The sequence below is a fragment of the Sceloporus occidentalis genome, unplaced genomic scaffold (genome assembly GCF_023333645.1).
Source record: "Sceloporus occidentalis isolate IW3139 unplaced genomic scaffold, rSceOcc1.0.p SCAF_26, whole genome shotgun sequence".
Taxonomy (NCBI): Eukaryota; Metazoa; Chordata; class Lepidosauria; order Squamata; family Phrynosomatidae; genus Sceloporus; species Sceloporus occidentalis.
In genome coordinates this window covers 2,802,742-2,821,088 of record NW_028317006.1, presented here as the reverse complement: position 1 = coordinate 2,821,088, position 18,347 = coordinate 2,802,742, and the positions used below count along the sequence as shown (strand labels likewise).

General features: G+C 39.3%; 1 protein-coding gene across 1 annotated transcript in view; it reads left to right on the top strand.

Moving 5' to 3' along the window:
• LOC149300015 (cytosolic carboxypeptidase 4-like) overlaps nucleotides 1–18,347 on the top strand; it is a 152,017-nt gene that overhangs the window by 77,804 nt on the left and 55,866 nt on the right. Inside the window, exon 18 of the mRNA XM_089485504.1 lies at nucleotides 6,615–6,784. Within this exon, the coding sequence (XP_089341630.1) occupies nucleotides 6,615–6,784 (170 nt within the window). The remainder of the gene's footprint in view (nucleotides 1–6,614; nucleotides 6,785–18,347) is intronic.

Below are 18,347 nucleotides of genomic sequence, written 5' to 3'. Positions count from 1 at the left end.
GGACTGCGCGGGAACTCTGCAGTTCAGGTAAGGAGCTGGGCGTGATTGGCCACAAATGTGGCGGGAGCGGGCGGGATTGGCCACAAATGTGGCAGGAGCGGGCAGGAGTAGAACACCCACATTGCGGGAGCGGGCAAAAAATCAGCGGGAGCGGGATTAAAAAAGCTGTCCTGCGCAGGGCTCTACAGGGAAGTCCATTATGGGAGTGGTCGCTGTGCACACATTATATATATATATATATAATTTTATTTTTTGGATACTGGATGAATGGGCAAACATTCCCTCAGAAGCACTCCAAATCTTGTGGAAAGCCTTCCCAGGAGAGTGGAAGCTGTTATAGCTGCAAAGGGGGCCAACTACATATTAATGTCTATATATTTAGAATGTAATGTCAAATATATATATATATATATAAGAATATTTGCATAACATTTCTAAATGAACAAAATTTTTATTTTTTTCTTCCCAGCAACTTCTGTGAAATATGCAACCAAGTCTATCTGCTTTAAATATCCCATTTTAACTCTATAATATGTACATAAGGATGTATCCCTCTCCCAGATTGCACCCACAGTGGTCTCCTCTCAGAGTCTCAGGTCTCCTCTTCATCTTTTATCTCCTCCCCTTTTCTTTGATCCAATTTTCTCATTATATCTCCTATTTTCATTTACCTCATCTCTTTCATTTCTGTTTATCTTTCCTCCGATTTCACTTTCTCTCCCTTTTCTCCCTATCTTCCTCACTTCTCATTATCAATCCCCATTCTCATTATCCCTCCTGCTTCTTATCTTTCCCTCTTCTCCCCACTTCTCCTCTATCCCATTATATCTCTCCTTCCTCCCTTTCTCTCCTTTTATGCATTAATATATTTGTCACCCCCATCTTTCTATTGCCTCTACCCCAGTAACTTAAATATGCAGTTTCACCCATTTTACACACACTCTCGCATTTGCACAGACTTACACACTCACGCCAACACACATGCACACATCCATGCTCACACACTTTTACGCATCCATACTCGCATGCATGCTCATACCCTGTCCTTCCTCCCCTCACTCATCCTCTCTAGATCAGCTGTACATTTTCTCTGCAGCTTGCACAGTGTTTTATATTGTAAAATATTTTTCTAGCCTTAATAATTTATATGTTGGTTACAATATGTATATAATTACTTCTGTCAATGTTCTAATAATAAGCCATATAACGTTCAGTACTGTTTTTAGAACTTTACCACATGTATTTTTTTAAGTGATCATTACCAGGTTTGGACACTAGGGTGTGCTCCAACTTTTATTATCCTGCTCTGAGTATATCGATATTCAATTCATGCCAAAACTGTTCTAGATTATTGCAGATCTGTAGCATTGTTACAAATGAATCTATATGTGTTTAGCTCGGTTTAAGCAACTTAAAGCCAAGAAGCACTAGAGCAGCTGAGGATTTGCATGAAAATGTCTGATAGATGAAAGTGATCAAAATTTAGTGATTGAAAATTTGTAAGCAACTTTTTCTTTAGATGACTTTTCAGCTATGGGCTTGTCTATTTTTCTTTTACCGGTGTTAGACCCAAAAACTTTAGATAAGTTCCAAGTTTTTACATGAGGCATACACCATATACTTCATAACAGCAAAGCTCTTTTCACGGTGTAGACAGTTCGGCTCAGTATGTATAACACTTATTTATTATTGAACACTCCACAGTAGCAGAATATTGTTCTCTGAGATGTAAAACAACACATACGATTACAGGATAGTCCTGGACAATCTAGAACATGTTCAACCCAGTTATTGTGTTTAAAACTAGGTGATGTCATATTTTTTATCCTAATTTTTGTAGTGACATATACTGGCTGTTGAGACCCCAAATATGTGCTGCATACCTTTCTTGAGTACTTTATCTCTTGGGCAGGTGCACACTGTATTTCCCTGACACGTTATTTGCTATTAATGAGGCAAAAAGCACAACACCCAAACCAGCCTCCTTATTTAACCTTTCCTTCAAGCTGATAACTGTATCTGCTTCATCAGTCACAAAAATGAATCAAATTAAATCAAAGGCAACAGGGAAATTGAAAAAAAGAAATGTCAGTCAGTCCTTTGAAATTAATCTAAATATATTTTTATAGACTGAGAAAAGTGACTGTTTCAAATATACTCATGGAAACTCCTGGCATGATAGAAGCAATCAAGCTATATTATTCAATACAATAGCACTGGGGCATTTTTAATTTGGGAATTACATTTGTTGCCCCGTGCCCATATTCACTCTCAATCACACTCTCCCTACCTTCTCTGCCAGCCTCTTTTGCCGACCACTTCCGCTTCTTCCTCTATCTTCTCCCTTCTCTTCTCTCTTCAATCTTCAATACTTAATCTTCTTTCTTTGTTTGTATCTCCGTGGACATAATCTGGCAACTTCTGCCAAAATGGCGGTGCTGCAGAGACGTCCTCTCCGATCATCCAAACAGAGGAGAGGATGTCACTGCAAGCACCGCCATTTTGCACTCAGGTGAATCAAGGGCAATATGGCGGCGCTGCAGTGATGCAATCTCCCCGATCATCCAATTGGAGGAGAGGACGTCACTGCAAGCGCCACCATTTTGCCCTCAGGTGAACTAAGGGCAATATCATGGCACTTGCAGTGACGTCCTCTGCCCCGATTGGAGTGCCGCCATCTTGGCAGAAGTTGCTGGGTTATGTCCGTGGAGATGCGGATGAAGAAAGAAGAATAAGAATTGAAGATTGAGGATAGAAGTGAGAAGAAAAAGGAGAAGATAGAAGATGAGGAAGAAGATGCAGAAGCGGAAGTGGTTGGCAGAACCGGACGGCAGAGAAGGTAGGGAAACATTTAGAGAATATGACAGAGAGAGTGAACTAGAATGAGATTGTGAGAGAGTGTGAGTAAATGCGGACCCATGAATGTCGGACAAAATTCTGAGTTTTTTGCTTTGTTTTTGTCCGATTCAACAATTTGGTAAATTTGCAATTTTGCAAAGTCTAATATCTAATGGATTTAATACTATCTATTAATACAAACTAAAAATAGGGAAGCATACAAAAAAATCAAAAACAATGAATTCAGCTCTATGGTGCTTCAGATAGGTGTTTTTAAATAGTTCTTTCTGGATCTGTGCTTATTCCTTGTTTGTTGTATGTACCTTTCACCTGTACAGCAGCTCCACAAAATTGGATTGTATATGTTATTTAAGGTGTGCCTCCCTGAGGTTAATTTGAGGACTGTACCCCCCAAAGCTTCTTGTATTACCCCTTTGCTCAGTGGCACCTGTGATGGTCCCCCTCCCTCCACGGTTAATTGGGCTTTCAATGGATACCCATTTCATTTATTTTATTAATTGTATTATTATTTTGTATATTTTTGTTATAAAGTTTGTTCAGGGGAGGGGAATGGACCTGCAAGTTACCTCTCAACCACGAAAGCGAAAGTTACGAGTAGGAACTATTGTAAATTTCAATTTGCAGGTTAGAGAGTCTTTGTGCTGCCTGCTTTTTTAAAACATTAACTGGCATCACCTATCTTGCAGTACAGTGTATGTGAGTTGTGTATGATATTTGAAAAGTGCAAATGTCATTTTGCTTTAGTGAATTTGTCCAATTTGTGCGAGTTCAAGGCTGCAGACTAACAGCTTTAGCAAACTGTTTACTGAATAGACCCCAAAGACAAGCGCAAGTACATATTGGCAGTCCATCCATCTTTATTAATCCAAGATATAGACATGTATGTTGAGTCTTCCGAAGCTTAGGTCTGCTATAATTTCCAGTACCCAGTACCTGCTTTGAAGAACTTTAGTTATTGTTGTGGGGGAATGTGTGAATTTTGGATTTCTTCTATGTAATGTATGTTTGTTAATACCCAAGATAAAAACACTGCATCACATCTATTTAACAGGATTTGAATTTTTTTAATAAAGTTTTCTGCTTTTCTATTTTTATCTTGTTTTGTACTAAAATGTGCAGTTCTGTCTAGAATTAGCTCACACAAAAGGATTTCAAACCAGTATTCAGTTGCAAATCCTTAATTTAGATATTTTAGATAAGTGAAAATCATCAAGGTGGTTCTTAAAAATGTAAGGATGGAGGATATTTATGTCTTCTATGTGGTTAAATATTGTATAAAATAGTCATTTTATGGACTCTTTCACAGTGAGCGAGTTCTTGTCACCGTCAGTTGAAATAAAGTAGGTATGGACATATTTTATTTTGAAAAGGTTTCATAAAGCTGTGCATTCACAAATGAAAAGACTTTGTATTTCATTATAGAACCATAACATTGCAAAAATAATGGAATCCCAATGGGATGGCTTCCTAAAAGAACATAGTGAGAAACCGCAAACAATGCAAGCTCAATATAATCACTATATCACCATCACTAGGCTGTTTCATACTGCTCAATTGTCTGTGAATGACATTTGAAAAAAAAGGAATGAATTTGAGTTATACACTCAAAATGTTGTTCCTGAGTAACAATAGGTTGTAAAAACAAGCAATAGGACAAGTGAGGTTATTGTGTGTTCTCCTCTCTGTAGGTTCTAAACAAGAACAGATGAGTTGAGGTTGTTGACTTGATGTTTGGACAACTCAAAGAGATTAGAGCTTTAAATGCTTCTCAATTAACAACACTCCTGTTCAAATTGTTTGTTTTATTTTCTGGTGGTCTATTTATTAAGGAATGACTCAATCAGAAAACCCAACCAAGGAAAACAAAGTTAAAAACATGGAAATGTGATAAAAAAACTACAGAACCCAAACTTGCCAACTCTATAGGAACTCTAGCTACCCAAGTCTTGAGCAAAAAGCATTAAATGCTTCATCCTAACTTGGTGAACATTTGCCCTGATTCAGCTGTGTCACAATTACCCTAGACTGAGCGCATAAAGGCTCACCTACTATTCCAACATACCCCATAAGAGTTACGAAAAAACATTTTTAAGTCACATAACATGACTGATTATTCATCACAAGGAGAAGAATGTATACTTTATATACCTTACCAAATATAATGACAGCAAATGATTCCTAAGCTCAAACATTGAGATAAGATATCAATCAGTGTCCTTTGTTGTCAATGCACAAACCAACACAGCTGTAGATTCGATTCCCAGGCTGGTGTTATAGTATATATATATATATATATATATATTCAGACTAAAATAACATTTCTTTACAATACCTTTTGTCAACCTTACAGAGCTTAAAAAAATGCACAGAGATTGTGACTTGGGCTTTTGCCCACAAAGCTCTTGAGTTCTCAGTTTACCTGAAGGAATCATATACTGTGTGACTGCAATGTGACCTCATGATCAATATGCCCAGCTTTATTTCTAAGTAGACTCAAGATGCAGTCAGTTAAACATGTGAAAATCGATTCCCAAACATAAAACATCTACTTTCCTTTATCCTACGAGCAGCTGTTGTCAATTAGGGGTTCTCATGTGTCCTATACAATGCTACAGCTGTACAGTCTCATACATTTAACTCTGCATGTGGCTGCTAAACCCTGTTAAATCATAGTTATGGTAGAAACCAACAAAGAACAAACACACATTAAGTTAGATTTAGCAAATAACCAATACAAATTCTAATTTAGCAGTGACACAAGTTACAAACCCCCCAATTTTCTTCTATAAGATGCTGTCAGCCAGTCTATTAAGGAGACTGGGAAAAAAATTCTGAACGTATATAGAAGAACACTTTTACTTACCAAAAAAAAATGCTTTGCTCAATGAAAATGTTTCAAATATAACTATTAGATTAGATTTCTTTTTACATAGCTTTTTTACTGGGTTTCTTGGTGCTTTGTTCTGAGCTCTACATACTATGTGTTTCTCTTCATCACATAATAGACTCCTAAAGATATCATGACATGGCTTGGAGGGATATATTGATAGAGGGAACTGGCTCCTAGTTCATTAACAAATTGGTGTATTGTGTTAAGATAAATTATCAGGTTGGCCCGAAACATATATACATGAGAAATGTGAATATGTGAGAGCATTGTCTTATAAGATCATTACCCAGATTTCCCATGGCGTCATGGGAGTAAATTAAGAATCTGTTATGGTCATCTTCGCACTCAGAATTATGGCTTCCCCATTTTTTTTATTAAATATGTGCACCACACACTTGCTACAAACTATGCTACAGCCACAAAGCATTAAAAAAATGAAATCAGAGATTTTTGGGTTTTTATTTCAGCCTATCAGGCCTTTTACTATTTTGGTTATGTATCTGACTAATTTTGAGAAGAATAAAAAGGGTCAACATGCCTTTGAAATCTTGGAAGGCAAGCATTACAGCTGCCACTTCTCAAAGGTTATCCCCTAACAGCTATTGTTATGTCCTTTCCACTATGGCAAAGTTTTTAAGATTTTATTATTTTTTATTGATTTATATAAGACCAGTGTATTTGGTTTTATATAACGATTTGGACTTACAGAAACAAAATGTAAGAAGGACCTTGTTCAAACAATCTTACATGCATCCAGTAAAAATGCACAGTACAAATACATATTCTAGCTTTAGATGAATTGTAACATTTGTGTGCCATGTTAATACAATTTTTGTATTTCTTTATAATTCCAGGTAATCGCCAGTATATTGTCCTCACTGCACGCGTTCATCCCGGAGAAAGTAATGCCAGTTGGGTGATGAAAGGAACCTTGGAATTTTTAACAAGCTCAGACCCCATAGCAGAGATCTTACGGGAACTGTTTATCTTCAAGATCATCCCAATGCTCAACCCAGAGGGTGTGATCAATGGAAAGTAAGAGAACTTCTTTCATTTTGCATGTATTCGTGTAAAAAAAGCACAACAGACTGGATTGACAAACTATTTATAGCTTAGGTAATTACTGAGAAAAAGGTTAAAAGCTGTCCCATACGGCTATTTTCTTCTTCAGTCACAATATTACCCCAGCAGTGTACCCTTACACCTTTCTGTCAGCATGGAGCAAGGGTATGCTTTTGAAGCTGATTTCTTGGTGGCCTAGTAGGAAGGACAAATATGTGACGGACCCTAGGTTCAGCGTTATGATGCCATAACTTGGACATGAGTGCAATTCAGTGGAAACATCATGCATGGAACTGGGAAAGATGAACCAATTCCGCTACACACAAACTGCTATACACTCATTGAAGATAAAACAAACTTCTTCATTGAGTACAGCTCTGATACACAACCACCAAGCTCACCATATCATGTTCAAGTCTCCAACTGTTTAAAGCTGACTTTGGCTGACCATGCAGGTTGATTGCGACCATAAACAACAGGGCTTCAGTTGGTGCAGCACTCACAGAGAAGACCCAGACTATCCCTTCATAATCTCATCTATATCTCACCCTTTATGAAAATACACTATACAGTCAGTAATGTTGTTCTTCATAAGCTTTGCTAGAAAACCTGACTGCTCTCGTCTGAATAAATCATTTCAACATAAAAATAAGAATGTATTTCATCGTGACTGTGATTTTGTTTTAAGGTGGTACTTCATTAGAAATAATATATGTTTTACTTTCTTTCAGCAAAATTTAGCTTTTCTCTATTATTAAAAACAGGAATGTAGCGTTATTACAAGGATATTTTTTTGTTGTTGACACCAGTTGAACAATGATAGTTTCTCCTGAGGAGAACTGATTAGGAATGCAGCTCCTCTCTTTAATTGATTTCTGTGTAGGAGAAAGTTTGATCTTTTAGTATTACCTACTGGAAACACAAGCAGCCTCGCAATAGTTTATATGTCTTGAGTTTAAACTATTAATTAAACAAGTATAAGACAGCATTTCTATCTCCATAAACATTAATAATAGATGTTGTATAATTATAGGAATCTTCTGCCAAAGGGAGGAATGTGTTGCCTCCCTAGATGCATGTCATTAAAACCAAAAATTGCAAAATAAATACTTCTGATTATACCCTGGATTGCACTACGCATATCCGCAGCTTTAACAAGGATCTTTTCTAAATCTATTATTTCATCTGAAGAAGACCTTTGCTTTCGTTTTAAGTGTGGTTATAATTATATGACAAATTAAGGCAGATGAGGAGTTGGCCAACTGAGTAATGAGACGCTTCAGATGACATATAAAAGAAGCTTTTGTTATAAAGACCCCAACGATTAAACTATGTTTCAATTGTTGTAAAATTACAAGCAAAGGGACCTTACAGGTTTGCATGTCAATTACAATGTACAGGGAAATGGAAAGAAAGAACTACTAAAATATGTTTCTAATATTGGCAGGAGTATGAAATATCAATTAAGCTTTTTCATTCTGACAAACAATCAGTATATGAACTAATTAATGAATTACAGTAGTATAGTACAGCTATAGCATACAAATTGTCTATTCTTTACCACTTACATACACAGACAGAATTTGACGTAAGGCCATAAACATAGCTACTCTTGCTAACCCTGCAAGGTGCTGTAAACTCAGCAAGTCCAATTTGATAGTGAGATGTCTTGGAGCATCTGGGTGTCCCCCTACATTGTAAATCCTGTCCTGAAGGAGGAAGCAAGCCTGGAGTTGAGTCAGATCTCAGCCTCCAGTAACAATAAAGTTACACTGAGAGTAGTTGCTCACTCCAGGCAGTCGCTTTGACTTATATACAAAGAGGTGGCAATAGGATTTAGTACCAGACAGGTGATTTAGGCTCCAAGGAGGATAAATATTGTTAAGGTTCTTGCCACTAGTCAGTAAGATCCATTACTAGACAACTTAGCCTCATCCTTAGATTTGGAAATGACCCATCCTATATGAAGCACAGAGGCAGCTACGTTTACGTCATCAAGTTCTCTTGAAATTTAACATGGATTCAGTGGTGTGATTTTCATGCCTTGGAATTTGGCAGGACTGGCCTCTCAAGAGCTCTCCTTTGGCTCCATGTGGGAGTTCGAAAGCATTGTTGGCACATCAGGGAGGTAGGCTAACCATGCCTTGGCTAGTCCTCAATAAACTTAAAAAAGAGGAATCTTGACAGGAGTGGGTGGGGATTGGGCATGGTACAACGCAACTTCTCCTCAATTTTTTAACATTGAACATTGAAGATGCTCAATAATTTCTGTAGCCTCTAAGCAAAGTTTGAAGTGTTCCCAGGTATATTTATTTGATCACTATAAGCCTCTCAGAGCTTTAAGTTCCAGGGAAGGGATGCTACTAGGACATGAGATAGAGAGTATACCCCATAAGAACAAAGGTTATACATGCTGCTACTAAGCAAAAAAAAGTGAGGGCTGCCCTCTAGTACATTTATTTATTTACTTACTTACGTTATTGTTTATCAACAGATCTGAAGCAAACCAAGTATCCTGAAAATTGCACATAATTATACATGTTATATTTGAACAACATGGGTGACCTGTAAGTGTGTAACTAAATAACAGGTAGAACAAACATTGTCAAGGAGCTGGATAGTCCAACCGACTACCTCCGCTGACTTGTGCTCCCTTAGCCTGGGACAACACACTCTTTCCCTGGTTTCCCAGTCACTAGCCAAGACTCAGTGTAGGGTATAACCAAAATGAAGACCACTTTATTTTTCACACACATGGATGTAGCAAGCAAAGCACACATTAAATAAAACTTGATATTGAGATACAAACCGCCCCCTTAATCTGCCTCCCAGAGACAACAGGGTCAGTAAAGGGATTAACATTACAATGGTGTCCCAACCTCCACTATCTATTACTGGCCGAAATCAGTTCAAAGATTTGTCTGTAGTGGTGGAACTGAGAGACTGACTATACAACATATAACTGATTCTTCATATTGTTTTGTAATGGGTATGTTCACTCCTCTACTTATAGAATGTTACAGAAGAATAATATATTTACTGTTCCTACAGTAAATCATAATGACAGATTCTTGGAAAAAGAACATGTTGGAATAAAATTACCTAACTGGTTTCTCCTGGATTCTGCTCATAACTAGTTGTTACTGACACTAACCAAATAAAATGACTCATAATTCTGCACCTACATATTTCCTTTTTTTAACTTTTACTATTAGAACTTTCTGTCTTTATATTTTTGTAATCTGTTTAAACCTTACATACAACCTCAAATGGCATTTGTACATAAAACCAACATAATACATAAAGTCAAGATTTTGTCATTCGTTAGACTTCAGAAGTATTTTTAAATGTGATATTAGTTACAGTTTTTACTAGTGTATACATCATGTTGGTTTAAAAAACACTTCCATTTTTTTTTTTTTTAGCCCATCATTTTAAAAATTTCCACATTTCTCAACTTATGCCAAGACAATAAACAATGAACATTAATTCAATCAGCTTTTATTTTTGATGATTTGTATGCACAGTTTATCCTGCGATACCACCTTTGTTGTTCAATTAATTGCAATAATGAACATTAACTGAAATGGCCATGCTATGAATAGTAAACAATTTAAATAAGTTTGCTATATAGTCCAAAAGGGAACAAAGTGACATAAAAATTCCCATTAAGCGCTGCCTCCTGGCCATGCTACTATACACACTATCTACAACAAAAGTGTCCCTCATGGCCATTTTAAACATTGGGAGGTATATGATATGACATTATTTGCCATTGCAGTCACTGGCAACAGATCATGGACCTTCTGTTCTCCTGCTTGAAAACAGAAGAGAAGAGGAGAAAATACTATACCGGCCAACACCTGAGCCAAGTATTTCTATTGCTGTCAGGGTTGTACAAAATACTCAGTAGATTAACTGTAAATGTGTTACATAGAAATATAGAAACATAAAATTTGATATGGACAATTAATTCGTCTTGGTTCTTTTTTGTATTCAGGATAGCCAATCCTGTCACTGTAACAACCTTTGCCTCTTTTGCTGGAAAGTGGTTCTACTTTCCAACCATACTCTCAAAAAGTAAAATGTATACTATCCTCTGACTTTACATTTTATGTCAGTAATATAATTTAAAATCACACACTATAACTGGTACAATAGAATGGGCCCAGCTCTTGTGAGCTTATAATCTAGATGGTGGTTGAGGGGGAATGAAACAGTAGGATGGGGATGACTTGATAGGGTCCGGATTATCTGTAGAGGTTGGTGGACATTCAGGTGGCTTGATTAGGATGCTGGCTGAGTGTTATGAGGAAAAGTTGTAGGCTTCTTGAAAAAGTGGGTTTTCAGAGAGCTTTTAACATTTATGTATAAGGAAGTAAGTCTGACAGGACGGGGAAGGGAATTCCAGAGAAGGGGTAGGGAAGAGGTTATGACGGTAGAAGGGAAGACTCAGTTCATGACAGTAACGGAGAGGGTGGTGAGGAGTAGTATTTGCATAAGAGGGTAGAGATGTAGAGGGTTTCAGAATATGTTCTCACATTTCCCATCCTGTGAAAAACACTTTCTTCATGTATATTGTTAAATACTCTTTATGTATTAAAATCTCTTCTCTCTCCTCCAAGCTTTACATATTGAGATTTTTATCTAACCATTACTGCTGCCAGTGGAACTTAGTTAGTTGTTAAACTGATAGCTAATTAGTAAACTCAAGAAATGAAGCTTCTTAAGTGACTATATTGGAATCAATCAGTGACATAAGGTACATGAGGGCAGATGTTAACTTCTGTGTACCTAATTCCAATTATAAATATATAAAGATATTTATTTACCATGTGCGGGGGAAGTTTGCCACTCTTGCTGCATCCTTTCCAGCACATCTGTCTGCAACCCACACATCCTTTGGAATGCTAGTGTTACTTGCTAGATGATGTGACACCTTGCTCACGGCCAAATCCTGTAAAAATGTTCCTGCTTCTTTGTTCCAAGGACATGTTCATTGTACGCAGAACTTTAAACTTGTAAAGCTGACACGAAATGATCCTTTTTAGTATTGTATGACAGAGTTTTAAAGGATATACCCAGATCTGTAATTGCAAAGGTAACAAGGGATGCAGTTGGTTCGAAGTAGTCAGACGTCTGAAAGAGCCCCAAGACTACGCTGGTGCTGTAACAGAAAAAAGTGACTGAGGCTTCTTCAATTATACACTGGTATCCTAAGATTTTCTTATGCCACAGGTTCCATGTAATAATACTATAACACATTATGCCCCTTTACCACTTAATATGTATGGAAATCATGAAACGCACCAATACTACAGTCTTTCAATATACAGTATTCTTGGATCAGCAAGTCCTCTTCTGCTGTTGGCTGCATACAATGCGTGGTGTAAAATTAGGATCAAGAATAAGCATCTGCTGACTTTTTTCAAACAAAAAGTTTCAGTGGAATGGAAATATGGGATACTCATTTTGCACAGTGGGCTTCCATATATCATGCTGCATCCTGCTAGACCAAAGTGTACAGAAGCACTATGCTGACTGGTCATGTGTGACTTGACTGCTACTCATTGACAGTGTAAAGGGAAAGTCCTATAGTAGACAGTTGTGTATTCTGCCATACGCTGACTAGGAGTTGGCCTAAGGTGGCAGGTCAGGACCTTCTGCCTCATGGGTTCATTAATGCACCACTTACTCCATAAACCATTTCGAAAAATCAACCTTGTAACTGGTTCAGAAGGTTTGTGGCTTGGTGCAGACTCCATAGTATAAACTATAATGTATCCTTTGCTGTGCATCCTTAATAGACAAAGCACTGGGATATAATGCCATGTCCTGGCAGTCAACAGGGTACAGGAGTGTGGAGATAAGTGGTGACTGAGGTGCTGTCCTGGGTAAGGACTGGGGTAGCACCCAACTAAAAATACCACTGTAAAAAAAGTACTTTTCTTAATTGGTTGTTTTTGCATGTTTAAATTGTTGCCATCCATAATCAGAATAAAGCAGGATAAAACAAGGACACCCCATACAGTTCACAAGCGGATGCGTCAACGTTAATGTACTATTGATTAATCTAATTATTGTTGAAGGAGAGCAATATTAAACTATTACTGCTACTGCCAGATGGAAAATAATAAATGTTAATCCCCTGAAGAGATTTAGGGGTTTATCTTTATATACAGCAGTGATGTCACATTTTAACGCGCATATTTTCGGTATGACATAGCTGAGTAGGTGTAACTTTTAAATGTTTTAAAGAATATTTAATATGCACTGCTTCCTTCCCCATAAAAAAATATCTCTATAATTGGTCACTTGAGATTTAAGACACTCACTACAAATCTTTTTCTGTCTTTATATTTCAGAAATGCACTTATAAATATAACATGCTCTACTGGCAGCAGTCATGGTTAAAACAAAATGTAGCGGTGTAAGCAATAGTGATGGGAAGTTCGGATCATTAAAGTGAATCGGATCATTTCGATTCGTTCACTGAAATGATCCGATTCATGATCCGGATCTTCGGATCACTCAGTGTGCCTGCACGGAGTTACTGTTTTCCAGTAACTCCGTGCAGGCACACTAACGATTGGCCCCGCCCCTTTCATTATGAATCCTCCCCCTGCCTCCAGTGATGTCAATGAAGGCAGAGAGTCGTTCAAAGATTCGGATCTTACAGGGATCCGAATCTTACAGTGATCCGGATCACTGTAAGATCCGGATCATTGTAAGATCCGGATCATTGTAAGATCCGGATCTTTGAACGACTCTCTGCCTTCATTGGCATTCTAATCATTCAGAGAATGTCACCATACTGTTATAAATAATACATTAATAATCACTGCCCCCAGGATTTACATTCCCCTTTACCGGCAACTGCACCTTAAGCTAACTTTATTAAATTAATTAAATTAACCCTCACCATTAAATTAACCCTAAACACCCCATGAACCATGACTGCCCCTAAAATTAACCCTTAACACCCCATCAACCATGACTGCCCCCAAATTAACCCTAAACACCCCCATTAAGCATAACTGCCCCTAAATTAACCCTAAACACCCTGTTAAGCATAACTGCCCCCAAATTAACCCTAAACACCCCATTAAGCATAACTGCCCCTAAATTAACCCTAAACACCCCATTAAGCATAACTGCCCCAAATTAACCCTAAACACCTCATTAAGCATAACTGCCCCTAAATTAACACTAAAGACCCCATTAAGCATAACTGCCCCCAAATTAACCCTAAACACCTCATTAAGCATAACAGCCCCTAAATTAACACTAAAGACCCCATTAAACATAACTACCCCCAAATTAACCCTAAACACCTCATTAAGCATAACTGCCCCTAAATTAACACTAAAGACCCCATTAAGCATAGCTGCCCCTAAATTATCCCTAAACACCCCATTAAGCATAACTGCCCCCAAATTAACACTAAAGACCCCATCAACCATACCAATTTATTAGGTAATTTATCTGGAGTACATGCAATTAATTTAGGGGCAGTTATGGTTAATGGAGTATTTAGGGTTAATTTCAGGGGCCGTTATGGTTAATGGGGTCTTTAGGGTTAATTTCAGGGGCCGTTATGGTTAATGGGATCTTTACGGTTAATTTCAGGGGCAGTTATGGTTGATGGGGTATAAGGGTTAATTTTATGCTGATGACTGAGGGTTAATTTAATTAATTTAATAAAGTTAACTGTAGGTGCAGTTATAGGTAAAGGGGGGCAAACTCAGGGGAATCTAAATCCTGGGGGCAGTGTGAACATTATTAATGTATTTATTTATAAAAGTATGGTATCAGTAATATTCTCGAAATGATTCGAATCTCGGTAAGATTCGGATCCTTGTAAGATCCGGATCCCTGTAAGATTCGAATCATTTGAATCTTCGGATCATTCGACTCTTCGGATCATTCGACTCTTCGGATCATTCGACTCTTTGAACGACTCTCTGACTCTATGAGTCATCGTTCCTGTGTGAATTAATGAGCTGTAACCTGACCCCAGAGTCTGTGTCTGAGTGCTCTGCAGATGACTCACAGCTCTAGGATCAGGTTACAGCTGCATAATTCACAGACTGAACCGCTACAAATGAATCGTTCAGTCTAGTGAACCGATTCATCCGGATCACTAAAAAGAACCGGATCAAATGAACGATTCGTTCATGATCCGGACATCACTAGTAAGCAATATAATCATCTATACATGTACTAGCACTTTATATGCATATATTTTGCTTAAAGGGGACAGTCTAGTTTCCAATATAGCCCTAGCAATGATAAATACATATTGAAGTATTTTAATATGTATTCTTTAACTTTTATGGAAAAAAATATTTACTTTTAGGAGAAGCTGCACCTCCAGAGGCCTCTCTGTCATCCAGTTTTTGAAGCAACCACTTACTGTCAGGAAAGCGCTTTCAGTGAAATCTCTCATTGACGTTTTCATCCCTGGAAGTCTTGTTCAAGTCAGAGCTGGAGCTGGCTGGCAGGGGTATAGCATTGGCATTGTGTATGTAGTGGGTAAGCAATGGATGTGTTTGGTTGAACGCATCTTCTGCAAGTATAGGAAATGAGGATGGGGGATGAGGCAAATCCACAGGGGAGATCCTGCAGACTTCCTCCATTCATTTGCAAGGGGGAGAAAATGATAATTCGGGGGGACAGTTCACTATCGTATGCATTAAAGTAGATGCACTGGTTGGAATGTCTCTTTAAGGAGATGTAAAGATTTGACTTAACTGTTTTAGCTCTAGTCAGGAGTTATTATAGTGTTATGTGCATGCTACCCAGATTAATAGTCCATATTAACTACAAATATAGTGCCTATGCAGTTAAGTGGTAGTTCTGTGGATGCAATCTAGGTGCTGGGCAAATACTATGTTTGCAATCCAGGTGCCAGGGCTGGCTTTTGCAGTGTGTAACCTGTGATCTATGCTTGTAATGTTTCCATGCATCAAAGTGTGCTTGGACACCTAAGGCTGGCCCTGTCAGTGGTTGTTTTGTCCCTAGACAGGGAAGAGAGGCAGTGCTCTAAATGAGTAAACATGCAGAAAGCCACCTTGCGCCCCCAACAAGCAATGCAGCACTTGGCTAGTGCCCCAGGTGGCTGCATTTTGTAACAGAGGAGGACTGGAGATTACATGGGAAATGTAGTCTCAACAGCTGGCATATTAACTAACCCTAGCTGTACTCCATGTTTCAAATAAACTACCTTGTGTCTAATTAACCCGTCTCTAAACAGCCAACTGTGTCTCCATCCCCTGCTGCTGCTCCTTGAATTTTCAAGGGGGGAAAGCCCCCCTACCCCAATGCCCACGGATACTGTATTGCATTCAGGCCCGGACTGGCCATCGGGCACACCGGGCGTTTGCCCGGTGGGCCGGGCCACGGCAGGGCCGCATTGACTTAGGGGCTGATGGAGCTGCAGCTCCAGGCCCCTACCCTACCTACGGCCGCATTAACGCAGGGCATAAGGGGCACCTGCCCCTTAAGCCCGCCGCAACTGCGACCGGGTCCGCCACTCTAAGGGGCCGGGAAGTCCCCACCAAGGCCGGCCTTACGGGTCTGCGGCCACACAGGGTTTAAATTAAAACATCGGGGTTTTTTTAACTTTATTTAACATCCTCCATGTTAAATAAAGTTTTTTTTAACTTTATTTAACATGGAGGATGTTAAATAAAGTTGAAAAACCCCCCCGATGTTTTAATTTAAACCCTGTGCGGCCGCAAACCCCTAAGGCCGGCCCTGGTGGGGGCTTCCCGGCCCCTTAGAGCAGGACCGGCCTTTGGGGTGTGCGACCGCACAGGGCGTCACACTCTAGGGGGCGGTCCGCACCGGGTGCCGCTCATCAGGGGGTGCCAACTTGCGGCACCCGGCACCCCTCCAGAGACGGACAGTAATGTCCGCCGCTGGAGAAGCAGGCTCGCAAGGGAGCGGTATCGGAGGTCTTTAACAGACCTCCGGTTCCCTTGAGTGATTTTAAGCCGGGTTCAACCCGGCTTAAAATCACTCAAGGGAGCCGGAGGTCTGCTAAAGACCTCCGATACCGCTCCCTTGTGATCCGCGCGGCAACAGCTGCTGTGCGCCGGGGTTTGTTGTTAGATCCCGGCGCACAACACTGAAGCCGCGCCCACCGCTGTCCGTGCCCTCTGAACCGGAAGAAGACAGAGAAGACAGAAGAACTGAAGAATGGGAGCGAAGAGGAGGAAAAGGAGCTGTAAGGAGAAAAGAGGAAAGGTAGGAAAATATTCAGTGAGAGTGGATTAGTATATATGTGTGGATTGGTATATATGTGTGGATTGGTATATATGTGTGGATTGGTATATATGTGTGGATTGGTATATACGTGTGGATTGGTATACGTGTGGATTGGTATACGTGTGGATTGGTATATACGTGTGGATTGGTATATACGTGTGGATTGGTATATACGTGTGGATTGGTATATACGTGTGGATTGGTATAGGTGTGGATTGGTATAGGTGTGGATTGGTATATATGTGTGGATTGGTGTATATGTGTGGATTGGTGTATATGTGTGGATTGGTAAGTGTGTGAGAGTGATGGGTGTTATGCTGTACCATTTCCAATGTCTTTTTCATGATCTAATTATGCTCTAAAAGTACATCATAACTCCCATCACTCTATACTGTTCCATACAGTGGCAGAGCTGGGAGGCAGAGGCCTTGCACCCTCACCGCAGGACTCCTGAAAGGTAAGTGAACTTCAAAGAGGGAGAGGGTAGATAGTTAGGAGGGGGTAGATAGGGAGAAGGGCGTGAGACGGGGGAAAGGGGGTAGATAGGGGGAAAGGGGGTAGATAGGGGAGAAGGGAGTGAGAAGGGGTAGATGGGGCAGAAGGGAGTGAGAAGGGGTAGATAGGGCAATCATACTCCTATCATGCCAAGTCTGCGAGTACATCCTGGAATCTGGGTATGCCTGGGCATGATAGGAATGTGATTGCTGTTAACAATCATATATATATATATATATACATATAATATTGTTTTTTAATTGTTTTGTCCTATTTTGGTGTGTTACTTACTTTAAATAAAAGGGTTTTTTTTATGGTGTGGGGAGGTCATATTCGGTTTCGGACAGGTAAATGCTGCATTTTCGGTTTCAGTCCAGAATTCGTTTCGGTGCATCCCTACTACTAAGCCAGACAATGAAGTGGTAGGCCTACACCACAACAATGTTTGGCGTAGTATATAGTGATTGGGGTTATGCTGCACTATTGTCAATGTCTGGCTCAATGTATAGTGATAGGGATTACGCTGTACCACTGTCAATGTGTGCCTCAGTATATAGTGATAGGTGTTATGCTGTACCACCGTCATTGTCTGCCTCAGTATATAGTGGTAGGTGTTATGCAGTACCACCGTCAATTTCTGCCTCAGTATATAGTGATAAGTATTATGCTGTACCACCGTCAATGTCTGCCTCAGTATATAATGATAACAGTGAGAAGAGGCAGAGGTGGTAGATAGTGATACAGGGGGATAGATAGTGAGAAAGGGGAG